This window comes from Bubalus kerabau, chromosome 3 (genome assembly GCF_029407905.1).
Source record: "Bubalus kerabau isolate K-KA32 ecotype Philippines breed swamp buffalo chromosome 3, PCC_UOA_SB_1v2, whole genome shotgun sequence".
NCBI lineage: Eukaryota > Metazoa > Chordata > Mammalia > Artiodactyla > Bovidae > Bubalus > Bubalus kerabau.
In genome coordinates, this window is record NC_073626.1 from 72,013,703 (window position 1) to 72,041,197 (window position 27,495).

At 40.9% G+C, this 27,495-nt stretch overlaps 2 protein-coding genes and 1 long non-coding RNA gene across 4 annotated transcripts in view; 1 reads left to right on the forward strand and 2 right to left on the reverse strand.

Annotated features, from left to right (window-relative positions):
- PRKRA (protein activator of interferon induced protein kinase EIF2AK2) lies at positions 1 to 16,749 on the forward strand. The gene is made up of 8 exons (XM_055572113.1): positions 1 to 224; positions 759 to 928; positions 4,278 to 4,359; positions 6,769 to 6,847; positions 7,884 to 8,001; positions 9,505 to 9,599; positions 13,221 to 13,395; positions 16,045 to 16,749. The coding sequence occupies exons 1-8, from the start codon at positions 160 to 162 to the stop codon at positions 16,200 to 16,202; spliced, it is 942 nt and encodes a 313-aa protein (XP_055428088.1). The 5' UTR covers positions 1 to 159; the 3' UTR covers positions 16,203 to 16,749.
- The window catches only part of PJVK (pejvakin), a 43,800-nt gene that overhangs the window by 8,288 nt on the left and 8,017 nt on the right, over positions 1 to 27,495 (reverse strand). The gene's annotated exons all lie outside the window — the stretch shown is intronic.
- Positions 8,198 to 26,076, reverse strand: LOC129646220 (uncharacterized). Its single transcript, XR_008711776.1, has 2 exons — positions 25,582 to 26,076; positions 8,198 to 8,672 (listed from the first exon to the last, which is right to left on the reverse strand). It is a non-coding gene; the product is annotated as an uncharacterized LOC129646220 (long non-coding RNA).

Consider the following 27,495-nt stretch of genomic DNA (forward strand, 5'->3'; position numbering starts at 1 on the left):
TCAAGCCCCGCCCGTCCCCGGGAGGAACTCAAGCAGTGAGGAGAGGGGAGGAGGTAGCGGCGTCGGCGTTGCATCCCTCCTCTCGGGCACCAGCCCACCGGGGAAGCGAGGACGTCGCTCTGCACTGCTCTTGCTCCCGCAAAGCTGTCCCTTCTCGCCATGTCTCAGAGCAGGCATCGCGCAGCGGCTCCGCCGATGGAGCGCGAGGACAGCGGAACCTTCAGGTCAGTTTCTGAGCGGTCGGGACCGAGCCGGGCAGGGCCCGGAGTGGTGGGCAGCAGGGGGCGGGGGAGCTGGCTATCCAGCAGCATTCTGGGTAAAGCCCCTTCCCGGCGCTCGTGTCCTAGCTGCAGCAAGGAGGCGGGCGAGCGGACCAGCGAGCGCTCCACCCCGCCCTCTCGGCCGCCAGCCGGCCGGGGACCCCGCCCCCCATGCGGCCTCGGGCAGCGCCGGCTGGACGGAGGTGGTGAGCGGCTGCCGCGGAGGGAAAGGGGTTTGCAGGCTGGGACCTGGGAGGTTGCAGCATCCGCCGTACCTCTCGATTCCCCTGGGAATCCCTCCTACCCGCATTCAAGTTATCTTTAAGACCTCCGCAGCGGGGCCCGGAGGCTGGCGTGCCTCTCCAGCTCTAACCCTGTCCGACCAGAGACTCGGTGCCTCCGGCGTCACCGGTGATGGCTGTTAAAACTAGTCTCTGCTTGCTTCTGCTTTCCTCCCCGCTTTGACATGCAACGCACAGCTTTTTCTGATTTTTGCAGTTTGGGGAAGATGATTACAGCTAAGCCAGGGAAAACACCAATTCAGGTATTACACGAATATGGCATGAAGACCAAGAACATCCCGGTGTATGAGTGTGAAAGATCCGATGTGCAAATACACGTGCCCACTTTCACCTTCAGAGTAACCGTTGGTGACATAACCTGCACAGGTCTGTATTAACCCCATGACCATGTGGGCTGGTGGTCCAGACTTGGGTATTGCTTCTCAGTTCGGAAAAAGTGCCCTTTTTGCCAGAGACGTCAGTGAGGAGCAGTCTCTTGAAACTGATGCCTTTCTCAGGTTATTTGGATTTTGCAGCTTTCTGATTCTCTCCCTAATTTTCTCTTCCCTAGATATCAAGAGAAGCTCAGGAACATACCCTAAGAGCCTCCTAAGGTTCTTCCAAGAATTAGGGAGAAGCAGGAAAGGTTCTTGGAGCAGCCATAGCTGAATCAGAAGGTGCTGTCAAATTCCATAGGTTATAGCAGATGCCAGGAGGCATGACCCCAGAATTTTCTGACCTGCTCCCCTCTTTGTACGGACTCGTTTGGCACTCTGGGTCCACTGTACCACACTTGGGTCTGTATCCAAGCAAAATGAGGAAGGCGGAAGGCTCAACTACAGCGTATTGCAGAGTAGCTTCTAGTTCCTGACACTGTACAGATATTTTAATAAGATGTTATCACCTTTATTATGTATGAGGAAATAGGTCCAGAGAGGTTATAAGAAACATGCCCAAGGTCACATGGCAGCGAAGTTTCAAAAGTCAGATTATGGTCACTGAGCTTCAGCAAATGATAACTGAAGTAGCCCATTTGTAAATGTAGACATTTTACTTCTTATGTATCTATTTAATTGCAAACATGAAATATTGAATACTAAATTTAATTTGGAAGAATGCCAAGAAAGAAATTCAGTAAGAAGGCTGAAGTTCCACCATCTGGTAGCCTGAAGGCATCATTTGTGTCCACGAAAATCTGGAGTCCGCTATTTTCATTGAAGTCCCTTTAAGAAAATTTTGAAGCTTTTTTGTCTTATGTGGGGCAGGTGGATTGTAGTTAGATTCTAGCTGGAAGTTTCTCATATGAATGACAGATTCAACATTGCACGACTGCTTTAGCTGGTCTGTCTTTAAGTATTCAGTGAAAATTCAAGAAAAAGTAGCATTTTCCCCCTCTCAGTGTGTTTTATGTGAAAGATTAACAACCTGTGGCAACTGCTTAGTCCCCCTACTCTTCTCACGCTGGCCTGTCTTCTGTGCAAGCTTATCTACCTCCATGGTTTCAGATACTATCTAACGGCTAATAGTTCTGAAATCTCTGTCTTTAGCCCAGGCACAGTTACAAAACAATGCATCAGCCTGAGTTTGCTAGACATTTTTGCTTGGATGACCCAAAGACACCTCCATTTCTCATTGTCCCAGACTGAATCCATCTTCTCTCTCAAATCCATTTCCCCTGATTCCCCAGGTCAGTATAGGCACCACCATCATTCATCTGCTCACAGTGGAGATTTGAGTTTCACCTTCTGGATTCCTTCTCCTCCCTCTTTGTGCTGTCTATTATGCCACCAGATCCTACTTCCTAAATATCTCTTGAATCTGTCTGCTCCTCTCCTCTTCCTGTTGCTATTGTCTGAGCCACTTGGAATATAGCTGCAGTCTCGTAGCTGCTCTTTTAGCTTCTGTCTTGTGGTATGCATTTTCCACACAAAAAACCAGAGTATTTTTTCTGGCATTCAAATCTGTTCATTTGAAGTATTCAAATTCTTAAAAATCCATTCAGTGGTTTTCCCATCACCCTCTGGATAAATACAAATTTCTTAACATGACTGACAAACTTCTTCACAAAGTGTGGTCAACAGCAGCCTTGCTATCACCCAGGCACACCTACTCTTAGTATGTGTTCTAACAAAATTCCCAGGCAAGTCCTACAGTTAGAGAAGCACAGTTGAGGAGACTGTTCTTTGAACTCTCCTTCTGCCCTTCAGCTCTCTGACCTTTTATCTCGAGGGTCCCTCCTTCAAGCACGTACTGTCCCAGCAACTTGGGGCTTGAGAACACGTGCTCTGTGTTGCGTCTGAGCCTTCACAGTGGCTCTTTCTCTGCCTCCAGTGCGCTTCCTATCCCCCAGCTCTGTTTACCTCACTGACTTACTGGTCTTTCAGATCCTGGTTTAGTTATCTCCTCCTTCATGAAACCTTTCTGAGTCCTTACTAAGAGTAGGGGAGCTACCCCTTCTGTAGGCTACCCAACAACCTGCACTGAGGCTGACTGTGATGCTTCATATTTCAGACTTCGTTCTTATAGACAAAATCTCACACGTTAGGCTGTATGCTCTTTAAGGACAGGGACTCTGCTTAGTTCTCTACTACAGTTAGCTCTTGAACAACACGGTTTGAATTTCACACGTCCACTTAGATGTCAATCTTTTTCAGTAGTAAGTACTACAAGACCACACAATCCACAGGTTGTTGAATCTGCAGTTACTGAGGAAGCTAGAAATGGAGGAACCACAGATATGGAGGGCTGACTAAATTATGCGTGAATTTTCAGTGCAGAGGGTTGGTGCCCCTAATACCCATATATTTCAGTGCAGAGCCTCAGTGTTCCTAATGCCCACATTTTTTAAAGGAATACAGTATCCATAATACCTATGTGAATGGATAAATGAGTGTGGTTTCTGTGTTCTCTGATGCTTGAGAACCACACCTGGCATTTATTCCATGTGCCCTTTCTTTCCTCTACATCAGAGGAATGGATATTGCCATTCTGACACAACTTTGGACAGGTTCTCAACACCTACTTTGAACTCAGAAGGAAAAAGACTGAATTTATAATTTCTTTGTGTGGTTGCTTACTGATATTAAGCGTCAGTCTCAGTGATTATTAGTCAGGCCTAGTCTCTTCTACCCCCTTAGCTACTCATGTAAGGGATACAGATTATATGAAAGACATGTAACAATGTAATCTCTCACATTCCCTATACAAACCTTCCCCCACTGTATCCAACAGGTAGCCAGTGACTGCTTAGCCAAGCAGAGGGGTTTCATCCAGTATAGGAGGGGCTGTTAGAGTAAAATGTGCACATTTTGCTGTTCAATAATGTTGCTATAAGTGCCTCCTTTAAAGAAAATTTCTTCCTATAGAAGAATTTCCTCTCTAGGAAGAATGGAAGTAAGTTGCCTTTCTTTAGCATACATAGTGACAGTCTACTGTATTATCATTTTATATAATAAACATGTACAAAGTAGACATAATAAATATTTTTATAAAAGTATGCTTAGAATTAAATACTTAGCACTTTTAAAATCAAAGGGATTTTTAATATATTAATTTTTATGGTATTTTATTTCAATGTATAACTGTATGCAGTGTATGTTTTTATTACCTAGTGTGTATATATAATACATGCAGTGACTTTGTTTTGTACTATGCAAACCTCTATGCAAGCCTCACATTTTTTCAGCATGTAAAGAGTTGTTTTTGTTGTGTTTTTTTTTTTTTAACCTTAATTCAGGTGAAGGTACAAGTAAGAAGCTGGCGAAACATAGAGCTGCAGAGGCTGCCATAAACATTTTGAAAGCCAATGCAAGTATTTGGTGAGCTAAATTTCTTTGTATTCTGCAGCTCAAAAATATCATGGCTGAGGTAAGATTAAAAGTTTGAACGTGCTCACAAAAGCAACAAAGTAAACAGTTGATAGTGTCTAGCTCTATTAATAAAATTCTGTCTCCTTGTGAAGACCTGTCATCCCCTAAAGACACTTTATCCGTAAGAAATTAAATCCAGCTTTTATTAGATGACAAAGAAGGAAGTGGCACCCCACTCCAGCATTCTTGCCTGGGAAATCCCACGGACACAGGAGCCTGGTGGGCTACAGTCCAGGGGGTTGCAAGAGTCAGACATGATTTAGCAACTAAACAACATTATTAGATGAAGGCTCGCATAAACTAGGTTTTTTTCTTTTTTCCAGATGAGGTACAGGAGTAGAAAACCAGAGTGCTTCTGACAAATATCTTATTGTATTAAGAGTTTTGTTTCTACACTGAAGAAAATAAAGTGTGAGACAGAAAAATATCAGCTAAAAGTACTCTTTTAGAAATTTGAATTTGTAAGGAGACAAAGAGATTTCCTTCTACTAGAGAACATATACCAAATATAGGAGGATGCTAAATGGTATGTTTATTCTTGACATATCTTTCCAAAATAAACTTGTTATCACATTATTTGTTTTTGGAAGGAGCACTGGCCCTGGAGCATCTCTTGTATTGTAAAGTGGTATCTTTTGGTTTCTATTGGGCATATCCAAGAGGAGCATGTTTTGCCTTCACATTCTTCCCTTTACATGCATTCAAGTATACTTGGGAGTGCATTCTGGTGTGTCTGCTTATAGCTGACAGCAGAGGCCTATGAGAAGTTAGGATGGGTTTTTTTGTTTCCCAGTCCTAGAAAAACTTTCTGTTTAGGGATATGTTTAGGTTCCCCTGCAGTGTTCTTTCTTCCTGTGTACTTAGTAGTTCTAAACTGTTCAGGTCATTTAGATCCAACCAGTGAAAGCCTTGGATCTCATAACATGATGTTTGCTTCTCCAGGGTCATATATTATAACTGATTTATGCTAGTTTTCTGGACATGCTGATGGCATGGTGGGTTTTAGATTTTCTGCTTGCTGGTGATGGCCATGCCATTTTTGTGCAACCCAAAGGTCAACTCAGAGTGTTGCATATATTTGTAGAAATGAACATACAGAGTATCCTTTCTGCACACAGGCACTTTGTCTGCAAAAAAAGGCTAATAAACTTTACTATGTATTTGTGCTTCTTGACAGATAAGATGGAAATACTAAGCTATAAATCAGGCCTAAAGTGGCCTGATGGGATAAAGAGACTTTCTCACTTCTCCATCATAATTATTTGGGTAGCTTCAGTGTACAGCATTGTAAATGAATGTTCGTATCTCATCAGCCTATGTAAAGCTTGAAATTCTGGCAGGTAGAAAAGAAACTTAAGTATGGAAGAAATGACTCTAGCTGCCAAGGTGGCAGTAATCTTGAAATGCAGCTTATTCCGCGTTAGACACCCATCATCCACGTAACTAGTAAACTCACACTACTCAGAAGAGATTGTTCTCTTTTTCCTTAATCACAGTCCCTACATGTTCAAATCAGATTCATGCCAGCCATCAAAAAAAAAAACCACCTGCAATGCAGGAGATGCGGATTTGATCACTGGGTCAGGAAGATCCTCTGCAATAGGGAATGGCAACCCCCTCCAGGATTCTTGCCTGGGAAATCCCACGGACAGAGGAGCCTGACAGGCTACAGTCCATAGGGTTGCAAAGAGTTGGACTCAACTTAGCGACTGAGCACACATGCGTAAACCTTAGGAAGATTATCCTAGCGAAGAGCAGATGGTAGATCAAGCCAAGTCTTTCTTCTATAATTATCTGGATGAAAAAGCTACATTTATGATGTGTATGGTTTACACTGCCGAGCTATAAACATCCTGTTAGTCTTCCCTTTTCATGTGGTTGTAACAGTAGTGTGTTTATTTAAATACATTTTTTATTGAGCATCTGTTTTATATAAAGCACAGCAAGGCTTATGAAGGTAAGTAATACATAGGCCCTACCATCAAGGATTTTACAGTCTGAACAGGAGAGTGGTATGGTGATAGATAGACAAATAGCATGTATTTGTAAGAGTATACAACTTAATGGTAAAATAATTGCTTAAGAAAGTATCAAACCAAATGTTACACTGGTTCAAAGAAGGAAGAAATTATGTCCCATTGGGGTAAAAGAATAGGCTTCTGAGAGAAAGTTGCATTTGAGGTGTACCTTGGCTGAGGTATAGATCAGATTCCCATAGAAGAGGTGGGTGAAAAGGGTATTCCATGTAGAAGGAACGCAAGAGCAAAGGCATGGAGAGCTAAATAGAAAATGCTTATCCTTTGTTTACTAATTTGGGGAAGATTATTTTGTTTTATAACCCTTTATAAAAATGTTCAGCTTTGCAGTTCCTGATCCCTTAATGCCTGACCCTTCCAAGCAACCAAAGAACCAGCTTAATCCTATTGGCTCATTACAGGTAAGTGGCACAGTTTTTCCATACTTAATTTTGTGTCTACTGGAAAAAAAGGTCATAAATGTTGATTATATCATAAGGGCTAAGAGAAGGAATTAATATTTTAAAGATTAGGTGGTACAACATTTTGTGTTCCAAGTTATGATCATTAGATATTAAAGTGATAACGAAGTTATTTTCGTATTTATTTATGTTTTGGATTTTCTTCCATATACAGTATCTGCCTTTGGTTTGTGGAATTTCATTTGAGATCAACAGGACCTCAGTGCACATGGGTAGAGTGTTTTATATTTTAAGAATATTTCTTGCCACTCTTGTGACAAATCTCTTTCTACTTCTGTTGAGACAGAAGACTATAAAGAACCCAAATTGATTTACCTAACACAGGACAAGGGAAGTCGTCCGCTTACTTGCTTATTCTACCAAAAAATATATTCAGCTTTGAATTTCTATGTGAGAATATCCTTCTTGCAGATTATCCATGTGCTCTGCTGGACAACTCCCCTCCCTGTTATCCAGCCAGTCATTTGGTCTCTTTCCTGCTCCATGAGTTTTTCTGTAGTTTTGGTCCCCGTCTTTCCTCAGTCTCATCCAGTGCGTGTGTTTGCTCTCTGCTCCTCACCTGCTCTTGATCGAATGCAGTCAGTTAGGCAGCCATGGGTATAGAAGGTTAGTTAGGAAGAGACTCTGGGGACTGATGGCCATGAGACCAGTAATGTCCTCTCCCATGTTCCCAAAGAGGGTGAGAGGAGCTTATCCTTCTGTCTGACCTCTTTGATAACCAGCTCACTATAGCTTAATGGAAGAGCACCATTCACAGCAGGAAACTGCTTCAGTTTTGGTGTCGTGGGCTTATAAGATGTAAAATGCAGGAATATCTGGGGGGGATAGAGGACCTTCTCTTAAATACTGCAGAATATCATTGTTCTCTGCAAACATATAAATAGAAATGGGATCAAAACCATGAGAGAATATCATTAATGTGATTGAGCCATTGCATAGTAAAAATTACTACTAAAGGCTCATCTCGATTTTCCAGGAATTGGCTATTCATCATGGCTGGAGACTGCCTGAATATACCCTTTCCCAGGAGGGAGGACCTGCTCATAAGAGAGAATACACCACAATTTGCAGACTTGAGTCATTCATGGAAACTGGTATTTGTTTCTTTCTACTCTGATACAGTTGAAGACTTTTGAAATATTTTGAGATGATGAAAAAATTTCTGCCATGATTTCGTCTCAAATACTTCTTTGGGGGAAAAAAATCGACACACTCCTAGTCTACTGTCTCTAACTTTCTGCTGTTGAGTTTATTAATAAGTGTAAATAGTTGGCTTAAGAATACTTATACTTTTTAATTTGATTTTTTTAAAAAAATCATGGGTTGGTAATGGAAATGCAAATGAATCATTGACTCTTTAAACAGTCTTCATTGATATAATAGGGACTTAAACATCATTTTGGAGAAAAAAGCAGTAGTAAATCTCTTGGAGCTTCAGTAGCTGTTCTAGAAGACAGAAGGACTAGGAGAACATTACATTTAAAAACAAGATAATTGATAAGAGGCTGCTGCTGCTGCTAAGTGGCTTCAGTCATATGCAACTCTGTGTGACCCCATAGACAGCAGCCCACCAGGCTCCTCTGTCCCTGGGATTCTCCAGGCAAGAATACTGGAGTGGGTTGCCATTTCCTTCTTCAATGCATGCATGCATGCTAAGTCGCTTCAGTTGTGTCCAACTCTGGTGCAACCCCCCCAGGCTCCTCTGTCCAAGAAATTCTCTAGGCAAGAATTCTGGAATGGGTTGTCATTTCCTTCTCCAAAGAGGCTGATAGTGAAATAAAAATAAAGTAGAAATTAACCTTTTGTCTTATAGCAACTTCGATGTTGTAAAGGCCACAAATTATGAGGAAAAAAGTCACTTAATAAAATACTCCTAAGGATTTCTATTTTAATTTCTTGAGCAGTTTTTATCATTTTAAAAGTGGCTTGAAATCAAATTTTAAGTTGCCTAGATATTAGTCTGAAGTACTAAGCAGCTGTTTGTCCCCAAGAGGTGGTGTGGGTCAGTGCAGGCAGCCCTGAGCCAGAAGCAGAAACCTCACCTCTGTTCTTGATGCAGTCCTTGATTTGCAAGGTTAGGCAAATTGCTTAATCTCCATGCCTAGGCCTGAGTTTTTAAATCTCTAAACATGGAAATAGATTATATTTATGGTATCTTTCAACTCCAGCCTCTCCTATGCCCTTCTTATTCATGTTGAAGAAATTCCACATAGTTATCAGTGTGCAGGAGATTATAAGCCAGAAGTACACATTGAAAGATGGGAGATGTAATTCAAATCTACGTTCGTAAATTTGAATATTTCATCAGAATTAAACCAAATATGGTTCATTAAAGGTAGACATAGGGAGATACATCTGTTGAAGAAAAACAGAAAGTTTAACTATTAAAGATAAATTGCCAAAGAAATGCCATCAAAAATGTAACAGTTAATAATTGCATGAAGCAGAACAAGTAAAGATGTCAGGTCAGTAAAAGAATAGTATATAAAAACCATGAGATAGTTCTCTGATCAAACATAGTACTTTAAATATTTGGTCATTCTCTATGGACACTAATTTATTTTCTAACCTACTGCGCTTTTTTTTTCTTTATTTAGGAAAGGGGGCATCAAAGAAACAAGCCAAGAGAAATGCTGCTGAGAAATTTCTTGCCAAATTCAGTAATATTTCTCCAGAGAACCACATTTCTTTGGTGAGTAATGATCAGAGGTCTGTGACGTTAATGTGATTAAACATGTGTTGCTGTCGGAACAACATGTGATTGTAGATTTCATTTTGTATAGGTATACTACAGAGTCACGGTTTTTCAAAAATCTCTCAACTGTTGAGTAATACACTACCCCAGTTTTTAGCTGCTTGCTATATGTGAGCCAGAGTCACAGGGATGGCCAAGAAAGAGAGCGTGGGAAGCACAGTCAAATTCAGAAATAATATGATGGTTTCTAAAGATGGTAGGTCAGTAGTGCTGTTTTTGCCTTCAGATTGACATTTCACTCCCATTGCTTGATGTCCATTCATTTATCCACTCAGCAAACATTTAGGAAAGTGATAATATTTGCCCAGATTTATGCCAGAATCAAGATTGCTGGGAGAAATATCAATAACCTCAGATACGCAGATGACACCACCCTTATGGCAGAAAGTGAAGAGGAACTAAAAAGCCTCTTGATGAAAGTGAAAGAAGAGTGAAAAAGTTGGCTTAAGACTCAACATTCAGAAAATGAAGATCATGGCATCCGGTCCCACCACTTCATGGGAAATAGATGGGGAAACAGTGGAAACAGTGTCAGACTTTGTTTTTTTGGGCTCCAAAATCACTGCAGATGGTGACTGCAGCCATGAATTTAAAAGACGCTTACTCCTTGGAAGAAAAGTTATGACCAACCTAGATAGCATATTGAAAAGCAGAGACATTACTTTGCCAACAAAGGTCCGTCTAGTCAAGGCTATGGTTTTTCCAGTAGTCATGTATGGATGTGAGAGTTGGACTGTGAAGAAGGCTGAGTGCCGAAGAATTGATGCTTTTGAACTGTGGTGTTGGAGAAGACTCTTGAGAGTCCCTTGGACTGCAAGGAGATCCAACCAGTCCATTCTGAAGGAGATCAGTCCTGGGATTTCTTTGGAAGGAATGATGCTAAAGCTGAAACTCCAGTACTTTGGCCACCTCATGCGAAGAGTTGACTCATTGGAAAAGACTCTGATGCTGGGAGGGATTGGGGACAGGAGGAAGCGGGGACAACAGAGGATGAGATGGCTGGATGGCATCACCGACTCTATGGACGTGAGTTTGTGTGAATTCCGGGAGATGGTGATGGACAGGGAGGCCTGGCGTGCTGCAGTTCATGGAGTCGCAAAGAGTCGGACACGACTGAGCGACTGAACTGAACTGATGCCAGATACTGGCATATAGTGAATAAGGTAGTCTCTGGCCCTAAGGAGTTTGCAGCCAGCCTACTGAGAAAGAAAAGAACCCTACAGACTAGGCCTTACAAGGGCTTCTTGGGAACATAGATGAAGAATCCAACCAAGATAGGGTTTCAGGAAGACTTCACTGGAGGAAGTCATATCTGAGCTGAGACGTATAGGATGACAGCAGTGAAAAGAATTCCAGAGAGAAGAAGGACCATGTACAAAGGCCAGGAGTGAAACGCTTTATGTTATCCAGAGTAATTGTGGATGGCTGGAGCATTGAATTTGGTGGGAGGGAGTCTCAAACAGTGAGGCAGGAAAGGTAAAGAGGGATTGAATCTTGCAGGAAGTACTGTGTTCAGGAGATTGAACTTTATCCTGAAGGTAGCATAAAGTCATTAAATAAATTTAATATAGGAAGGAGAGAATCTAATTTATACATTAGAAGGGAATGACTGGCTGCATTATGGTGGATGAATGAATATTAGAGTCATAGAAACCTGCTATAATGCTGTTACAGAAGAGCAGATGAGACATGATGATGACCTAGACAAAGGTAGTAGCAATTGAAATGGTCAATTTAAAACTTACTTAGAAAACTGAAGTGAATGGGGGCATAATAACTGGATGTAGAGAGTAGGGAAAAAGGAAGAAGTAAACAGTTTTAGCTTGGCAGCTACCTAGATGGTGGTACCATTCAGTGATATGGGGAACACAGAAAGTGAGTAGGGTTTAAGGGGGAGCAGATAATGAGTTAAATGTGAGATATATTGAATTTGAAGTGTTTGTGGAGTAGCTAAGTGAAGATACTGAGTAGGCAACTGGGCATTCAGATAGAGAGCATAAGAGATTGGGCTACACAAAATGTAGGTAGGTAGGTATGGTGGTCCATTATCTGAGAATAGGATGTTAGGTACGAAATGAGAAGTGAAGACTATAGGAGTGTCCTAAGCTTATGATTTATAAAAAGGGCTCGTTCTGTAGGAAGAAACAACTATATCTAGGTAAGTAATATAATTTTGGTTTCACTTTTTTAATAGAAAAATATAAAACTTTGCATTCATTTCTTTTAAGACGGGATCAGAGATGACACCACAGTCTCAAAACTGTTAGGTTGCAGCTGAGTTCTGTTAAATCTTCCAGAAAGAGATAATCATCAGTGCTCTTTAAACTCTTCCAGGCAATATATATAATGTGAGAGAAATTTCTATATAAGTCTATTTAGGACCGCAAGGGTGTTTCAACATTGGTAAATCGATTGCTATAACGAATTACATTAACGGGTCAAAGAAGGAAAACATAATCCTCTCAATAGATGCCAAAAAAATATTGGGTAGTCACTACTGATAAATGCTTCTGAAATATCCCTATTGCGATTTAAAATATGGATCAGGTGTTCCATCCCTGGTCAGGGAACTAGGTCTCTCGTATGTCGCGACTAAGATCCTGCATGCCACCACAAAATTGAGGATCCTAGGTGCTGCAACTAAGACCTGGCACAAATAAATATTTTTTAAAAATTAAATATATACCTCAGAAAAAAAAAAATCTAAATCTTGGGTACATGTTTATATGTTATATCAATTCCCATTAATTTCAGAAATAAGGCAAGGATGCCCACTGATTCCATTTTTTTAAACCTTGTTCTAGAAGTATCAACCAATGTAACCAGGGAAGAGAAAACAATAAGAGGTTGGAAATAAGAGGAGATAAAAATGATCGTTAACTACAGATAATATAATTGTATCCCTATAAAGCCCTAGAGGAAAACTACTAGAAATAATAAGAGAATTCATCAAGGTAACTGACCAAAAGTTAATACACAAGATCAATAGCTTTCTCATTTCTGTTACAAAGGTAACTACCAGAATAATTAAAAATAAAAAGTTGAAAATTATTGCTTCTGGAAAGGGGACTAAAGGTAGGTATGGGGATTGTTGCTTTTATAATTCTGTATTACTTGATTTTTTGTTATCTGTGTATTATTTTGAATAACAAAATTTATGAAGCTTGATAACATTGAAATTTGTATTGGAATAGACAGAGGATAAGTATAAATGCCAGTACATACATAGGAAGATAGTATGTGACATTGTTCAAGGGTCAGCTGTATTTGCAGATTTGTTTATCATGCTCTTAAATATGTTATACATATTAACAAGAACGTTATGCTATATAAAAGTATTTTGAAATACTTCCAGTATTTCATTGCACATTCTTTTTTCTTTAATATTGTGTTGTTTGATAAATGTGTGAGCTTATTAGTGCTGCCTAGTTTAAATTGGAAAGTTAACCAAATGGTATTCATTTAAATATGCTTTATAAAGTGCTGATTGCTTAATTAATACTCATAGTAGCGTTGGAACCCAAACTAAGTGTCTTAATGTTAATCTCTGTTTTTCAGACAAATATGGTAGGGCATTCTTTAGGTTGTACGTGGCATTCCTTAAGGAATTCTCCTGGTGAAAAGATCAACTTACTGAAAAGAAGCCTCCTCAGTATTCCAAATACAGATTACATCCAGCTGCTTAGTGAAATTGCAAAGGAACAAGGTTTTAATATAACATATTTGGATATAGGTATGATTTTTTTTTTCCTTTGGCTTGTCCCCAAACCTGTTGTTTCTTTTCAAAATATGTTTGACAAACAAAATGTCTATTATAATAGATACAGTTACCAGAGTGGTAATATATATCACTGAGGTATCCCATTCTTATAAATAATAAAAAGAGAGATAACATCTGTACAGTTGTAATAATAAACAATAGTGGAGATTTATAGAGTTAGTGTGTGCCAGGCACCTTTCTAGAGACATTACATATTTCAAGTCACAGAATCCTCAAACTAATCCTGTGAAGTACATTCTATTATCTTCAGTTCAGTCACTCAGTCATGTCCGACTCTTGGCGACCCCATGGACTGCAGCACGCCAGGCTTCCCTGTCCATCACCCACTCCTGGAGCTTGCTCAAATTCATGTCCATCGAATCGGTGATGCCATCCAACCATCTCATCCTCTGTCATCTGCTTCTCCTCCTGCCTTCAATCTTGCCCAGAATCAGGGTCTTTTCAAAGGAGTCAGTTCTTCACATCAGGTAGCCAAAGTATTGGAGTTTCAGCTTCAGCATCAATCCTTCCAATGAATATTCAGGACTGATTACCTTTAGGATGGACTGGTTGGATCTCCTTGCCATCCAAGGGATCTCCTTGCCATCCAAGGGACTCTCTGCCATCCAAGAGTCTTCTACAACACCACAGTTCAAAAGTATCAATTCTTCGGCCTTCAGCTTTCTTTATAGTCCAACTCTCACATCCATTCATGACTACTGGAAAAACCATAGCTTTGACTAGACAGACCTTTGTTGCCAAAGTAATGTCTCTGCTTCTTAATATGCTGTCTAGGTTGGTCATAACTTTTTTTCCAAGGAGCAAGCGTCTTTTATTTCATGGCCACAGTCATCATCTGCAGTGATTTTGGACCCCCCAAAAAGTAAAGTCTGTCACTGTTTGCATTGTTTCCCCATCTATTTGCCATGCAGTGATGGGACTGGATGCCATGATCTTGGTTTTCTGAATGTTGAGCTTTAAACCAACTTTTTCACTCTCCTCTTTCACTTGCAACAAGAGGCTCTTTACTTCCTCTTCACTGTCTGCCATAAGGCTGGTGTCATCTACATTTCTGAGGTTATTGATATTTCTCCCGGCAATCTTGATTCCAGCTTGTGCTTCATCCAGCCTGGCATTTTGCATGATGTACTCTGCATATAACTTAAATAAGCAGGGTGACAATATACAGTCTTGATGTACTCCTTTCTTGATTTGGAGGCAGTCTGTAGTTCCATGTCCAGTTCTAACTGTTGCTTCTTGACCTGGATACAGATTTCTCAGGAGGCAGGTTAGGTGGTGGTATATTCCTATCTCTTTAAGAATTTTCCACAGTTTGTTGTGATACACACAGTCAAAGGCTTTGGCATAGTCAATAAAGCAGAAGTGGATGTTTTTCTGGAACTCTCTTGCTTTCTCAATGATCCAACAGATATTAGCAATTTGATCTCTAGTTCCTCTGGCTTTTCTAAATCCAGCTTGAACTTCTGGAATTTCTATTATCTTAGGTATAAGTGAAGAAAGTAAGACCAAGAAAGGTTGAGAAACTTGCCTGAGATGACATAGCTGGTCAGTACAGCCAGGTTAGAAGAGTCCGTGCCGGTATAATATCTGTTAAACTAGCCCTGAAGGACAGCTTGACAAATAAAAAGGTACCCACATTTCTTGAACAAATACCAAGTCGGTGGGGGCTGGGCCAGACATCTTCTCTCCACTTTATCACTGTGTTCCAGTTCTGGTAGATAAATGGGGACAATTTACAGCTTTATCTCATTCCAGCTATCAACGTCTATATTTTTTCTAGCCCATGATCATTCAGATAGACAAATGTGGACAGACTGGAAAGCAAGTCAGCGTGGATTTTCTTTTAATACAGTGGACAACTGGCTAATTTGTGTGTTCATGTGTGTGTTTGGTATCTTGATTTAACATCAGTATCGTATGTGAGGAATTTGATATCCCTTAGCCCAGCCTCGGACACAACTGAGCGACTTCACTTTCACTTTTCACTTTCATGCATTGGTGAAGGCAATGGCAACCCACTCCAGTGTTCTTGCCTGGAGAATCCCAGGGACGGGGGAGCCTGGTGGGCTGCCGTCTATGGGGTCACACAGAGTCGGACACGACTGACGCAACTTAGCAGCAGCAGCAGCCCAGCCTCAGTGACTTGGGGGAAACCTAGCTCATCAGAGCTACTACTACTGAGAAAATAGGGTATTTAGGGGCTGAAGGAACTTCTGATTTTGTCTGCTACTTCGGGATTGAATAATGAGTCAGGTACAATGTCTTAATATACTGGGAATGATGCAGAACCTGAGGATGAATGCAGAAAGATGATCAGGAAAGGTGGTTGATGAAGAGACCATGCATTCAAAAATATTTATGAATTTGGGAAAAGGAAACCTGAGATGATTTTTAGATAATGAATTAATGATGACTTTGAAATGCTTCTTACTAATTTTAAGAACCAGGTGGTTCTTATGAATAGAGACTACCACCTGATACGTGGAGTAGCAAATAAAAAGATGCTTGGGGAGAGGGACAGTAACAAAAATTGTTACAAAAAAAAAAATCTGCTTTCTCTGCATGCGGCCTTAATCATCATGTTTGAATTTGTCATTGCAGAAGAACTGAGTGCCAACGGACAGTACCAGTGTCTCGCTGAGCTGTCCACCAGTCCCATTACAGTCTGTCATGGCTCGGGGGTCTCCTGCAGCAGTGCGCAGAGCGATGCAGCTCACAATGCCTTGCAGTATTTAAAGATAATAGCAGAAAGAAAGTAAACTTGGAACAACTGAGAAGACCCTTCAGTGGCACCTGAGAAGTTCCCCTTTCACCTCTTCCCAAGGAAAACATGTATTATAACATTTGACTTTGTGTGTTGGTTTTAAATCTCTTCATAGATTCCATCAACACTCCAGATTTCATTATCTCCCAGTAGTTGTTACTAAGATGTTTTTAATGGCTTCAACTTTGTATTGGTATATTGTATTTATAAACTTTGTACCATAGGCAGAGTGTAGCACCCATTTTCCAATGCCATGTACATAGAAGGGAAAAACTGCATGTTTGTTGTTGATGATGATGGTAAAATGAAACTGCTAGCAACAGTCTTTACTACTGGTGCTTAACCTCTTTGCACAAAGCTTTGTAAAGGGATTTCAAAGGAAGCCCCTTAGAATTACTGTTGAGGAATACACTAACAGGTTTTAATTGAATGCAGTTGTTAAATTTCAGAGAATACGATTGGTCTGTGTATTTGAATCCATGTAATAAAGAGCTGTTGTTATAATGGGTTCTGTTCATTTTATTAAAGTACTACTGACTTGACTGTGGCCCTGCTCTTTTCAGCCATTCCTATGAGTAACGTTATAATGTGGACCAAAAAACAAGCAAAACTTTACAAATATATAATATGTGATGAATCACGTCCATATTTTCTCTAGTCATACACAGTATTGTCTTGATATAACCATTCATAGATGAATGCATAGTTGAAAAAGCATTAGTATTACTAAAACAGAACTTTCCAGTGTGTTCAATTCAGTTACAAGAATGTTTCAAACAAAACTGAGGGCCTAAAAGGTTAGGAAATGAGTTTCATGAGCCCATTTTAATTTTGCCTTTCATGTTTTCATATATCACCCAACACCTCGAGTCTGGCATCCGTCAGTACCAGCTGGTAATGCTACCTCTGTAGATCAGGGAAAGCCTCAGAGAGGAAGAGAGCTCTCAGTGAAGGTAGCTTTTGATAATCTCAAGTGTTAATCTAGCAGGAAGTATGTAACAAGTGTTTTTCTGTCTGGGGAAAAAAAAAATCCTATCCTGAGTGCAATCCTTTGAGAATAATAAGCTATCTAATAAAGGGAAAGCAGTATGTGTAACTTATTTAAAGCTCTAAAGAGCATTTCACTTCAAATTATAAACCTTATACATCAGTTAAATCAAAGGGTTTTAGGCATTTTGGGGGTGAGGTTACCACAGGAACACAGACTGGAGACAAAGTTTATCCATACAGGAGAGCTTATGGGTCATTAAGATTGAATTAGCCTTGGGCTGTCATCAACGTTCTGGAATATAGAGAGGGCACAATGAGCTCACTCTAGAGATAATTTCAGACTCCTGTGCAGAAAAATGCTCATTGTGGAGAGAACAGGTTGGGGAGAGTTTTCATGAAAGCGTTTTCATAAGATGAAGAGGATGAGGTGCAATTGGGGAAAGAACAATGTAGTTGAGTTCTAAACAGTCAAATGTATTGATAAAATGAGATCTGTGTAAGTTACCCAGAAGTCATGCCCTTCCTTCTGCTATGATTTCTCTGCTTCTGGCTCTGAGGGAAGCAAGCATTCTTCAAGATAGCGTTCAAATGTCACCTCTCTCAGACCGTCCAGTGTTCTAGGGAGTTAGCTGCACCCTCCAGTGTTATTAACTGCATTCTGTCAAGGCTCTTAACCAATCACCATTAACCATGTTAGGTGAGTGACTGAAATAGGCTGACACAGGCAACTATGCCTGTTGTATTAGACATACCAGTAGTGGGGAGACGTGTGGAGTTTATGCCAAGTTCCAATGGGAAAGTTACAATGTGGATGCCATTCTGGATGAAGATCATGCCATCTATAGTGGAGAAATGAACACCTTTCAACAAACAGTTGTGATGTGCTAGTGTGCCCTGGTAGAGATGGAGTGCCTGATGATGGGATGCTTGGTAGCCATGTAACCAAAACCACCAATAATGAGCTGGGTTCTATCTGTCCCATCAAGTCATAAGGTTGGGTTGAGTCATGCTGCAATCCATTGTAAAATGGAAGCTACATCTAGGATCAAACACAAGTATGGCCAGAGGGCACAGTGTGCCCAGCAAGCAGGCAGGCTGGACTCCCATGTCACCCACCACTGTTGCACCAATACCTCTCCCTCAGTTCACACCTGTTGCCAAGGATCCTCTACCACCAACTGATGGAAGAGAAAAATGCCTGAATTTGACTCATGGGTGGGTAAGGCCTGTACATGGTACAAAGCAAAAATACATGAAGGTTATTCTACAGCCCACAAAGGGGTGGCCTTGAAAGTTAGAGAGGAGCCGAAATCCTCTAGAAAGCACAGAGTTTCAGGCAGTACACCCTGCCATCTATTCATGTGAAGGTGGCCCAAGATTAGAATACACTTGGGCAGTGGCAACTGGCATGACCAGTTGGCCTGGAGCCTGAAAAGAAACAGACTGGAAGATTGGGCACCAGTAGATCTGAGATAAAGGTATGTGGACAGGCACAAAGAGGGGAGAGCTTGGTCCTACATGTGATCCATACTGTAAGGAATCCACAATGGAAGAGGCCCCAAACAACCAAGTCTACAAAAAGACATCAGCGTCTGGGATGAATAGCCACGTAGCAGGATTGGAGTGGACCCAGTGGAATGGGTGCCCACCTACCAAGGCTGATCTAGTTTCACTCACTGCTGAATGTTCATCCTACCAGCAACAGAGACCAGTGCCAAGTCCCCCCAATCCATGAGGAAACCCATCAGTCACTTGGTGGCATGTTGCCTCACAGTGGTATCAGGAGAGACATGATGATTTTCAGTTGTAGCCCCCAAACCAGTTTCAGTGTTAGGGACTGTAATTTATTCTGCTTTCTTCTAAGGATAAGTGGATTCAAGCCATGCAAGGTATGGGCTGTAGTGAATACTGGTCTGTCACGCAGATGCCACTTTAGGGCTGAAGGACTTACCCCAGTTATAGACTGTGCTGCGGCCCTCAGCTGTCAGCAGAACTGATTACAAAATGTGTAGCACCCAGTGCCGGATGAAAATATAGGGCTCCTTGGCCAAAAGTCAAGAATTGCAAGACAGAGGCAGCAGAGTGCTAAACTAAGTGTGGGGTCCTGTGTGACTATATGAATTGCATGTATATGAAGCCAATTCTGGCGATCAACCCTCTTCAGAATGGCTTCACTTGAAAAGAGCCACTGCATCCAAGGTCACGTCCCCTTTTCTGGACAGCCTGCTTCCATTGACTGGTCAACAAAAACCTCGTCTTCTTGCTCCAATCTGCAACAATTCCAAAGGGCCCACCAGCTTCGGAGTTTCCTAGGAGTTCAGCTGACCACTTTGTTGAGACTGTATCACAATCCAACTTCTCCTCCTGTCCAATCCCAGTTTATTATCCCTTCCACAGATGGTGGTTCCCAAAGAATCCCCTAAAGAAGCCTCTGCCACTGTCTCTTCCTCAGAGTCTGCTCCCTACAGAGCCCAACCTGAAATACACAGTTGAGTTCAAGGTGAAAAGATAATAATAGGAAAATAAGATCAATCATGTTATTTATATGTAAAATTACAACTCTTAATTTTCTCTTTGGATTATGTATCTTTTGCTTTTCATTACTTTTTTTTTTTTTTTTTTTTTTTGCAGATCTGTGTGGTTGGTGTATGTATTACTTCAGTGGCAGGGTATACTTGGATTTTGAAAAGACTCTTCTTTACATCCAAAAGGATATATAGGAAATGAAATAGATCCTAATTTGAGAACAAAGCCTACTATGAGTAAGGCTACATCTAGATTAACACTACACTTAAAGAGTCAAAGGACAGTTAAAAATCATGGAAGAGTCCATATGAGTTCTAAAAAGTAGAGAGAGACACCAATTCTGGAAGCTTGTGAGTACTGGAACTAAGGGCTTCCTAGGTGGTGTTAATGGTAAAGAACTGTCTGCCAATGCAGGAGACACAGGAGACGCGGGTTCAATCCCTGGGTCGGGAAGATAGCCTGGAGGAGGAAATGGCAACCCACTCCAGTATTCTTGCCTGGAAAATCCCATGGACAGAGGAGCCTGGCAGGCTCCATAGGGTCACAAAAATTTGGATATGACTGAAGTGACTTAGCACATGAGAGCTAATAGAGTAATATTAATAGAGTAGAAACAATAAATTTAATGCATTAAAGTACAGTTTACTTGAACATTTTACTAACTGGACATCTGAGAACTATTGACAGATAGGAGGTAATGATGACTTCCTGCCACAGATAAAGCTGATCCCAGAAAAGGGAAGTTTGGGCTTGTGGGAAGTTAATAAACCTAGTCTTACATTTATTTTACTTAATCTACCATTTCCTGATTTTTGCATTTCCCTTTGTAAATTTGTTTAGGTTTGAACTTATCAGTTCTAACCATCTACGGAGAACAATGTGCAGTGAAGATCTGGCAGCTTCTATTCAGAGAGGTCAAAGTCGATGGATGTGTATGCCTGTGGGCTTGTCTGATCTGAGGCAAGAGGGGGCACCATGGAAAGAAGCCTAGAATAAGCTAGTTCTCCTTCCTGTGCTAATCAGAGTGAATGGAGAACCGCAAAGTGTTTGTTGCATTTTTTTGCTAGTAGATATAACTGAAATTCGGAAAAAAATTTACATGTATCTCAGGGAGGAAAAAAATAGCACAAGACAGACGCAAACTATTTTCAAGTACACGGGCTAAAATCAAAGAAAGGCCTGGGCTTAATGACATCTCCATTATACATTTTTTTAGATGAAAAGTTAGAGCACACATAGGCGGTAGATTAAACATTAAGAATTAAATAGTAGATTCGGTGCTGGATGCTATTACAGATATATGTGTTCCTATTCATGAGCTTGTACCTTCATTCCACTGCAATCTCCTTCATGGCCAGATGGGTGTGTTACTATACAGTATTTATTGATTTGAAATTCAGAACTTGATAGGAGTATCACCTAAGCCTGGTCGCTTGGAGCGTTTATTTTTTGCTCTATATTTCTAATGAATAAAGATTGGTTTCAATGGCAAAAGAAAGCCTCTGCTCAGATACTCAGTTGTGTCCGACTCTTTGTGACCCCATGGACTGTATCTCACCAGGCCCCTCTGTCCATGAGATTTTCCAGGCAAGAATACTGGACAACCGCAGCTTCTCCAAGGGATCTTCTCCAAGGGATCTTCCCCACCCAGGAATTGAACCTGGGTCTCCTGCATTGCAGGCGGATTCTTTACCAACTGAGCTACCGGGGAAGCCCCAAAAGAAAGCATAGTAAGGATTTAATATTTCCTGTAAATAAATAGTGCTTGAGCAATAAAGGACTTAAGTAAATGCCCTTTTTTCACTAGTGGTAGGACAATGATAACGTTTAGTACTCATCAAGAATACCAACTCCTGTGGAGGTGCTTCTGTCCTATCCACTATTTCCTGCTTCTAAACACTGTGCTAAGAACACATTTATACTGACCTTTAGAATTTTAAAGGATAAAATACCCAGGCTTTATTAAGTATTTACTGTGTTTCCTGACACTAGACAAAACATTTTACACATGTATATACATAAAACCATTTTTCTGAGAAGCCACATGGTACAGTAATTAAGTGAGAAGTTCTGAAATCAGACTACCTAGGTTTGAAATGCTGTGCGATTTTGGACAAGTCGCTAAATGTTTCCATCACTCAGTTTTCTCATCTCTAATATAAAAATAATTGACTTCTGTTTCCAATATGAAAGAGTAACAGATCCAGGTCAGTGCTCCCTCAGTAAATAACCATGAAAGTGGACAAAAGACACAAGGCAGGTCTCTCAGACACTGGACATCTGCACAGACTGTGAACCGGAGAGAGGCAAAACAGATGCAGTGAACCCAGGGGCACATTCTAGACGATGCATGTAGAAGATTTTCTTCAACTTATTCAGTAAGGAGGGGCTGGGAAGATGCCCTGCCCAATTCAAAGAGCATTTGTAGAGCTAGGGTATTTCTTTATGGGAGAATGAGATTGGGGGGTGAGATACAAAACTGTTTAAAGCATAACTTTGGGGCTGTCTGTTCCACTAGATGGAAATCTGCACTTTTATCAGGAAAAAAAAGTCTACAAGTTAACATGCATCATCACTAAGTCTGGAACCTTACATCAAGAATAAGTAACAAGGGACTTTCCTGGTGGTGCAGTGGTTAAGAGTCCACCTGCCACTGCAGAGAATATGGGCTTGATCCCTGATCTAAGAACTAAGATTCCACATGCCGAGGGGCAACTAAGCCCCTGTGTGCCTCAACTACTGAAGTCCAAGTGCCCCGGAGCCTGTGCTCCACAGCAAGAGAAACCTGCACAAAGCAACGAGAGAGTAGGCCCCGCTCGCCCCACGAGAGAAAGGCTGCGCAGCAACGAAGACCTAGTGCAGCCGAAGAAAGAATAAATAGCAAGCTGAAATACACCATCCTGGCTAATCCTGGAGGAGCCTTCACTTCCATGTCACTGAAAGGACGTGCCACTCACTTTTTTTGTTGTTGTTGTCTCATATCCAAGTATTAGATAATTTATCTTAACTTCTATTTCCTCATTTGGAAAAGGAGGCATATTTGTTTATAATTCTCTGAATCCTGTTGTCATGCTTGCAAAGTAATTCTGAATGGAAATTTTGCTATCAGGTAAGGGGATCTGCAGAGCAGAGTTTTGGAAAGCATTTAGAAGGATTACCTCCTGGACTGAAACACTCAAGAATAGTATTAGAACCTAGCTACACCCATGTATTTATCCTTAATTTGGATGACACTAAAATATAACTTCATGTTGCTGCTGCTGCTGCTGCTAAGTCACTTCAGTCATGTCCGACTCTGTGCGACCCCATAGACGGCAGCCCACCAGGCTCCCCCGTCCCTGGGATTCTCCAGGCGAGAACACTGGAGTGGGTTGCCATTTCCTTCTCCAATGCATGAAAGTGAAAAGTGAAAGTGAAGTCGCTCAGTTGTGTCCGACTCTTCGTGACCCTGTGGACTGCAGCCTACCAGGCTCCTCCGTCCATGGGAATTTCCAGGCAAGAGTACTGGAGTGGGGTGCCATTTCCTCTCCAACCCATGAAAGTGAAAAGTGAAAGTGAAAGTTAAGTCGTGTCCGACTCTTAGACAGCAGCCCACCAGGCTCCTCCGTCCATGGGATTTTTCCAGGCAAGAGTACTGGAGCGGGGTGCCATTGCCTCTCTGAACTTCATGCTACATAATACTAATAGTTAAATTACCAAGAGTTTCCTGGGATTTAGTTACTATGTCAAATGTTTTACATGGATTATCTCAATTAATGCTCACCTCAACCCTCTGTGGAAAATTCTTAAAGAGATGGGAATATCAGACCACATTATCTGCCTCCTGAGAAACCTGTATGCAGGTCAAGAAGCAACCATTAAAACTGAACATGGAACAACAGACTGGTTGTCAAAACTGGGAAAGAGGTACATCAAGGCTGTATACTGTCACCCTGCTTATTTAACTTATATGCAGAGTACATCACGCGAAATGCTGGGCTGAATGAATCGCGAGCTGGAATCAAGATTCCTGGGAGAAATATCAGCAACCACAGATATGCAGATGACACCACCCTAATGGCATAAGGCAAAGAGGAACTAAAGAGCCTCTTGATGAAGGTGAAACAGGAGAGTGAAAAAGCTGGCTTAAAACTCAAAGTTCAAAAAACTAAGACCATGGCATCTGGTCTCACTACTTCATGGCAAATAGATGGGGAGAAACAATGGAAACAGTGACAGATTTTATTTTCTTGGGTTCAAAAATCTCTGAAGATGGTGATGGCAGCCGTGAAATTAAAAGATACCTGCTCCTTGGAAGAAAAGGTATGACAAACCTAGACAGTGTATTAACAAACAGAGGCATCACTTTGCTGACAAAGGTCCATAAAGTCACAGCTATGGTACATAGGTGCATGTCCATATGGTACACAACTACACAGCCAGTAGTCATGTACAGATGTGAGAGTTGGACCGTAAAGAAGGCTGTGCTGAAGAACTGATGTTTTTGAACTGTGATGCTGGAGAAGACTCTTGAGAGTCCCTTGGACAGTAAGGAGATCAAACCAGTCAATCCTAAAGGAGATCAACCCTGAATATTCATTGGAAGGACTGATGCTGAAGCTCCAAACCTTTGGCCACCTGATGCAAAGAGCCGACTGATTGGAAAAGACCTTGATGTTGGGAAAGATTGAGGGCAGGAGAAGAAGGGGATAACAAAGGATGAGATGGCTGGATGGCATCACTGACTCAATGCACATGAATGTGAGCAAACTCCGGGAGACAGTGAAGGACAGGAAAGCCTGGCGTGCTGCTGCCCACAGGGTCTCAGAGAGTCAGACACTACTTAGCAACCGAACAACAACTCTCTGAAGCAGGTACTCTGGTTATCCCATTTTACACTTGAATAAATGAAACTTTGGTAACAATATCGGTTTAAAGCCATCTATCTGGGAAGAGCTGAACTTTCTGACTCCAAATCCAGTGTTTTTTCTAGGACCTTGTAATATTTGGTCACTCTCAGTCACTGTTCTGCAGCATCCTTGATTCCAATGTTCTTTGCATCACACTAACTCTTCGAGGCTCAATTTCCTCGTCAAAATAGAGATAACCAGTTCTACCTTCCTCCCAGATCATTAAAAAGATGAAATAATGAATGTGCAAGTACTTTGAAAACCTTGAAGATACACACAGTATAAAGCATTCTCTTTACAAAGTTATAAAACTGGGGTGACTCACTCAAACAAATTCCTTCTATAACATTTCAACAAGCCTTGAGGTATATGCTTATGAGATCAGCAGAGAATACATTAAAAAGTAGTCTGGCCCAAAGATAGGACCCAAGTTTATTTATAGCATTGTCTGATTCTCTGCAGCACTTCCTCTTCTTACAATCTGCACTGTACTGTCTGATGATTGGCCTTTTTCCTTAAATGATACTGAGCACTTTGGTTGCTATTTAACAGTTTAGATCAGCACTGGCCCCCAAAAAAGCCATATTACAAATCACTTATGTAAATGTTCTAGCAGACACATTGCTAGAGAAAATAAACAGGTGAAATTAACGTTAATATTTGTATTTAACCCCACATATATATAAAATATTATTATTTCAACTGGGGTTAAATACAAATGTTAACGTTAATTTCACCTGTTTATTTTAATAATGTGTCTACTAGAACACTTACATATGTGATTTGTAATATGGCTTTTTTGGGGGGACAATGCTGCTGATCTAAGCTGTTACATTTTTATATACTAAGTTGCTGAAATCTGGCCTGTAATTTACATTTACTGCACATGTCTGTTCAAACTAACCACATTTCAAGTGCTCAACAGTCCCATGTAACAAGTGACTAGACTACAGGGCAACTAAGGCTCACCTCTCACTCGGAAATGCCAGTTCCCTGAAGGCAGGCCTCCTATGCTCTGCTCCTGTGTGCTGTGCCAAGCCGCTTCAGTCATGTTCCACTCTGTGCAATCCCATGGACTGCAACCCACCAGGCTCTTCTGTCCCTGGGATTCTCCAGGCAGGAATACTGGAGTGGGTTGCCATGCCCTCCTCCAGGGGATCTTCCCAACCCAGTGGTCGAACCTGCATCTCTTAAGTCTACCACTAGTGCCACCTGACTTCCTTTTATTCAGCCTTCACTACTTCCAAAGGAGTTTCTACAGCTGCTTCTACAGAATTTTCCTGTGTTGTTTAGGACCCCAAATAACACTTAATTGCAGACAGATGCTTCTATTATCACAGAGAAGATTGAGATCCTGGATGGACTCTTTCCCACTACAGTATATTGCCCTAGGAAAGTGTTTAGTTGTAGTATTAATGAGATGTCTTAGAATCAACATATTAAGCAGTCACACTTTGCAATACACAGATGGCTCCAGTTACTTACATTTCTTATACCACCTCAAACTTTATACTTTCTCCTAGTCACTCTTCCTTTGCTCATGTCTCAGAGGAATCTGGTTAAATATTTTAACTGCAATGTTGACTCTGCATCCTACTCTTCCTTCATGGACCTTGTGGCATCAGTAACTCCATTTCTCTTCGGAATCATCAATTCTTCTTTCTCTCATTAGCTGGGTTAGTTAGTTCTCTTCTGACCCAATAAAACAGTGCCTTGTGTTAGTCAGGGTTCTCCATAAAAACTGAATTAACAACAGGAGATAGATGATACATATACTTCTATAAGAAAGGATATATATTCTTCTTAATTACATGTGAGACATTCACAAAAAATTTCTAAGCCACACACACAAGAAGCAAAACCCCACAACAAACACCCAATAAGTATGGGTGGGGTGGAGTTATGGGGGGTAGATTTATTTTAAGAAATTGGCTCATTGGACTGAGAGACTTCCTGAATGCAAAATCTGATGGGGTTGGGCCAGCAGCCTTGGGGACTCAAGAAGAATCGCATTTTGAGTCTAAAAACAGTGTGCTGGCAGAATTCCTTCTTTCTTGGAGAAGTCAGACCTTGCTCTGTGAAGGGCTTTAACTGATTGGATGAGACCCACCCACACCACAGAGCACAATCTGCTTGATTCAAAGTCTACAGATTTAAATGTTAATCTCTTCCAAAAAGTATCCATACCTTCACAGAAAGGCTCAGAATCATATTTGACCAAATAGCTAGATACCATGGCTCAGCCAAGTTGACACATAAGAATTAACCATTACATCCCCTTTAGTTTCTGTCTCATCTCTTTCTTTCATTGGGAACTCCAGCCTACAGGTTATAATCACTGTTATTTCCTCACCTTATTCTTTCATCTTAATAACAGTTTAATTCCACCATTCTCACAGGTTTCCTCAGGGTCACTCACTGAGCTTCTTACTGCCATATACAATGGTAATTCTAGAACTGTGTTTCAGAAAGCCTGTTCCACAGCTTAGGTTTAATAGATTTTATACTACTATTACTACTAATAATAATACTTTTTAAAAGAATCCACATATGTAGATTCCACATATAAATACATTTGGTAAACTTTGGGTTAAACAAACTTATTTATCAGGTCCTTTAAAAAATATCACAGCTGGGAGAATTTTCCAAATTTATTTTGATGCCAGAGTCCTTTAAACACCCTATCAGATTAGCTAAGAGGAACAGACACTTTGGAAAACACTCTCTTACCTCATTCTCTTAAGTTTTTATAATTCTTATTAGCTCATAACACAGTTTTGACACAGTATGTGCACATTTGGATTGCATTTTTTCCCCAGCCTTACTTCTAAAATCTAGTCTTACTCCTGGGTATCTGTATAGTGTGTTGTATCTTTTCACATG

Coding starts and splice junctions, on each gene's coding strand:
- PRKRA (XM_055572113.1), top strand. CDS start 160: ATGTCTCAGAGCAGGCATCGCGCAGCGGCTCCGCCGATGGAGCGCGAG. Junction 929..4,277: donor TGGTGACATAACCTGCACAG/GTCTGTATTAAC, acceptor ACCTTAATTCAG/GTGAAGGTACAAGTAAGAAG. Junction 8,002..9,504: donor TGAGTCATTCATGGAAACTG/GTATTTGTTTCT, acceptor TTCTTTATTTAG/GAAAGGGGGCATCAAAGAAA.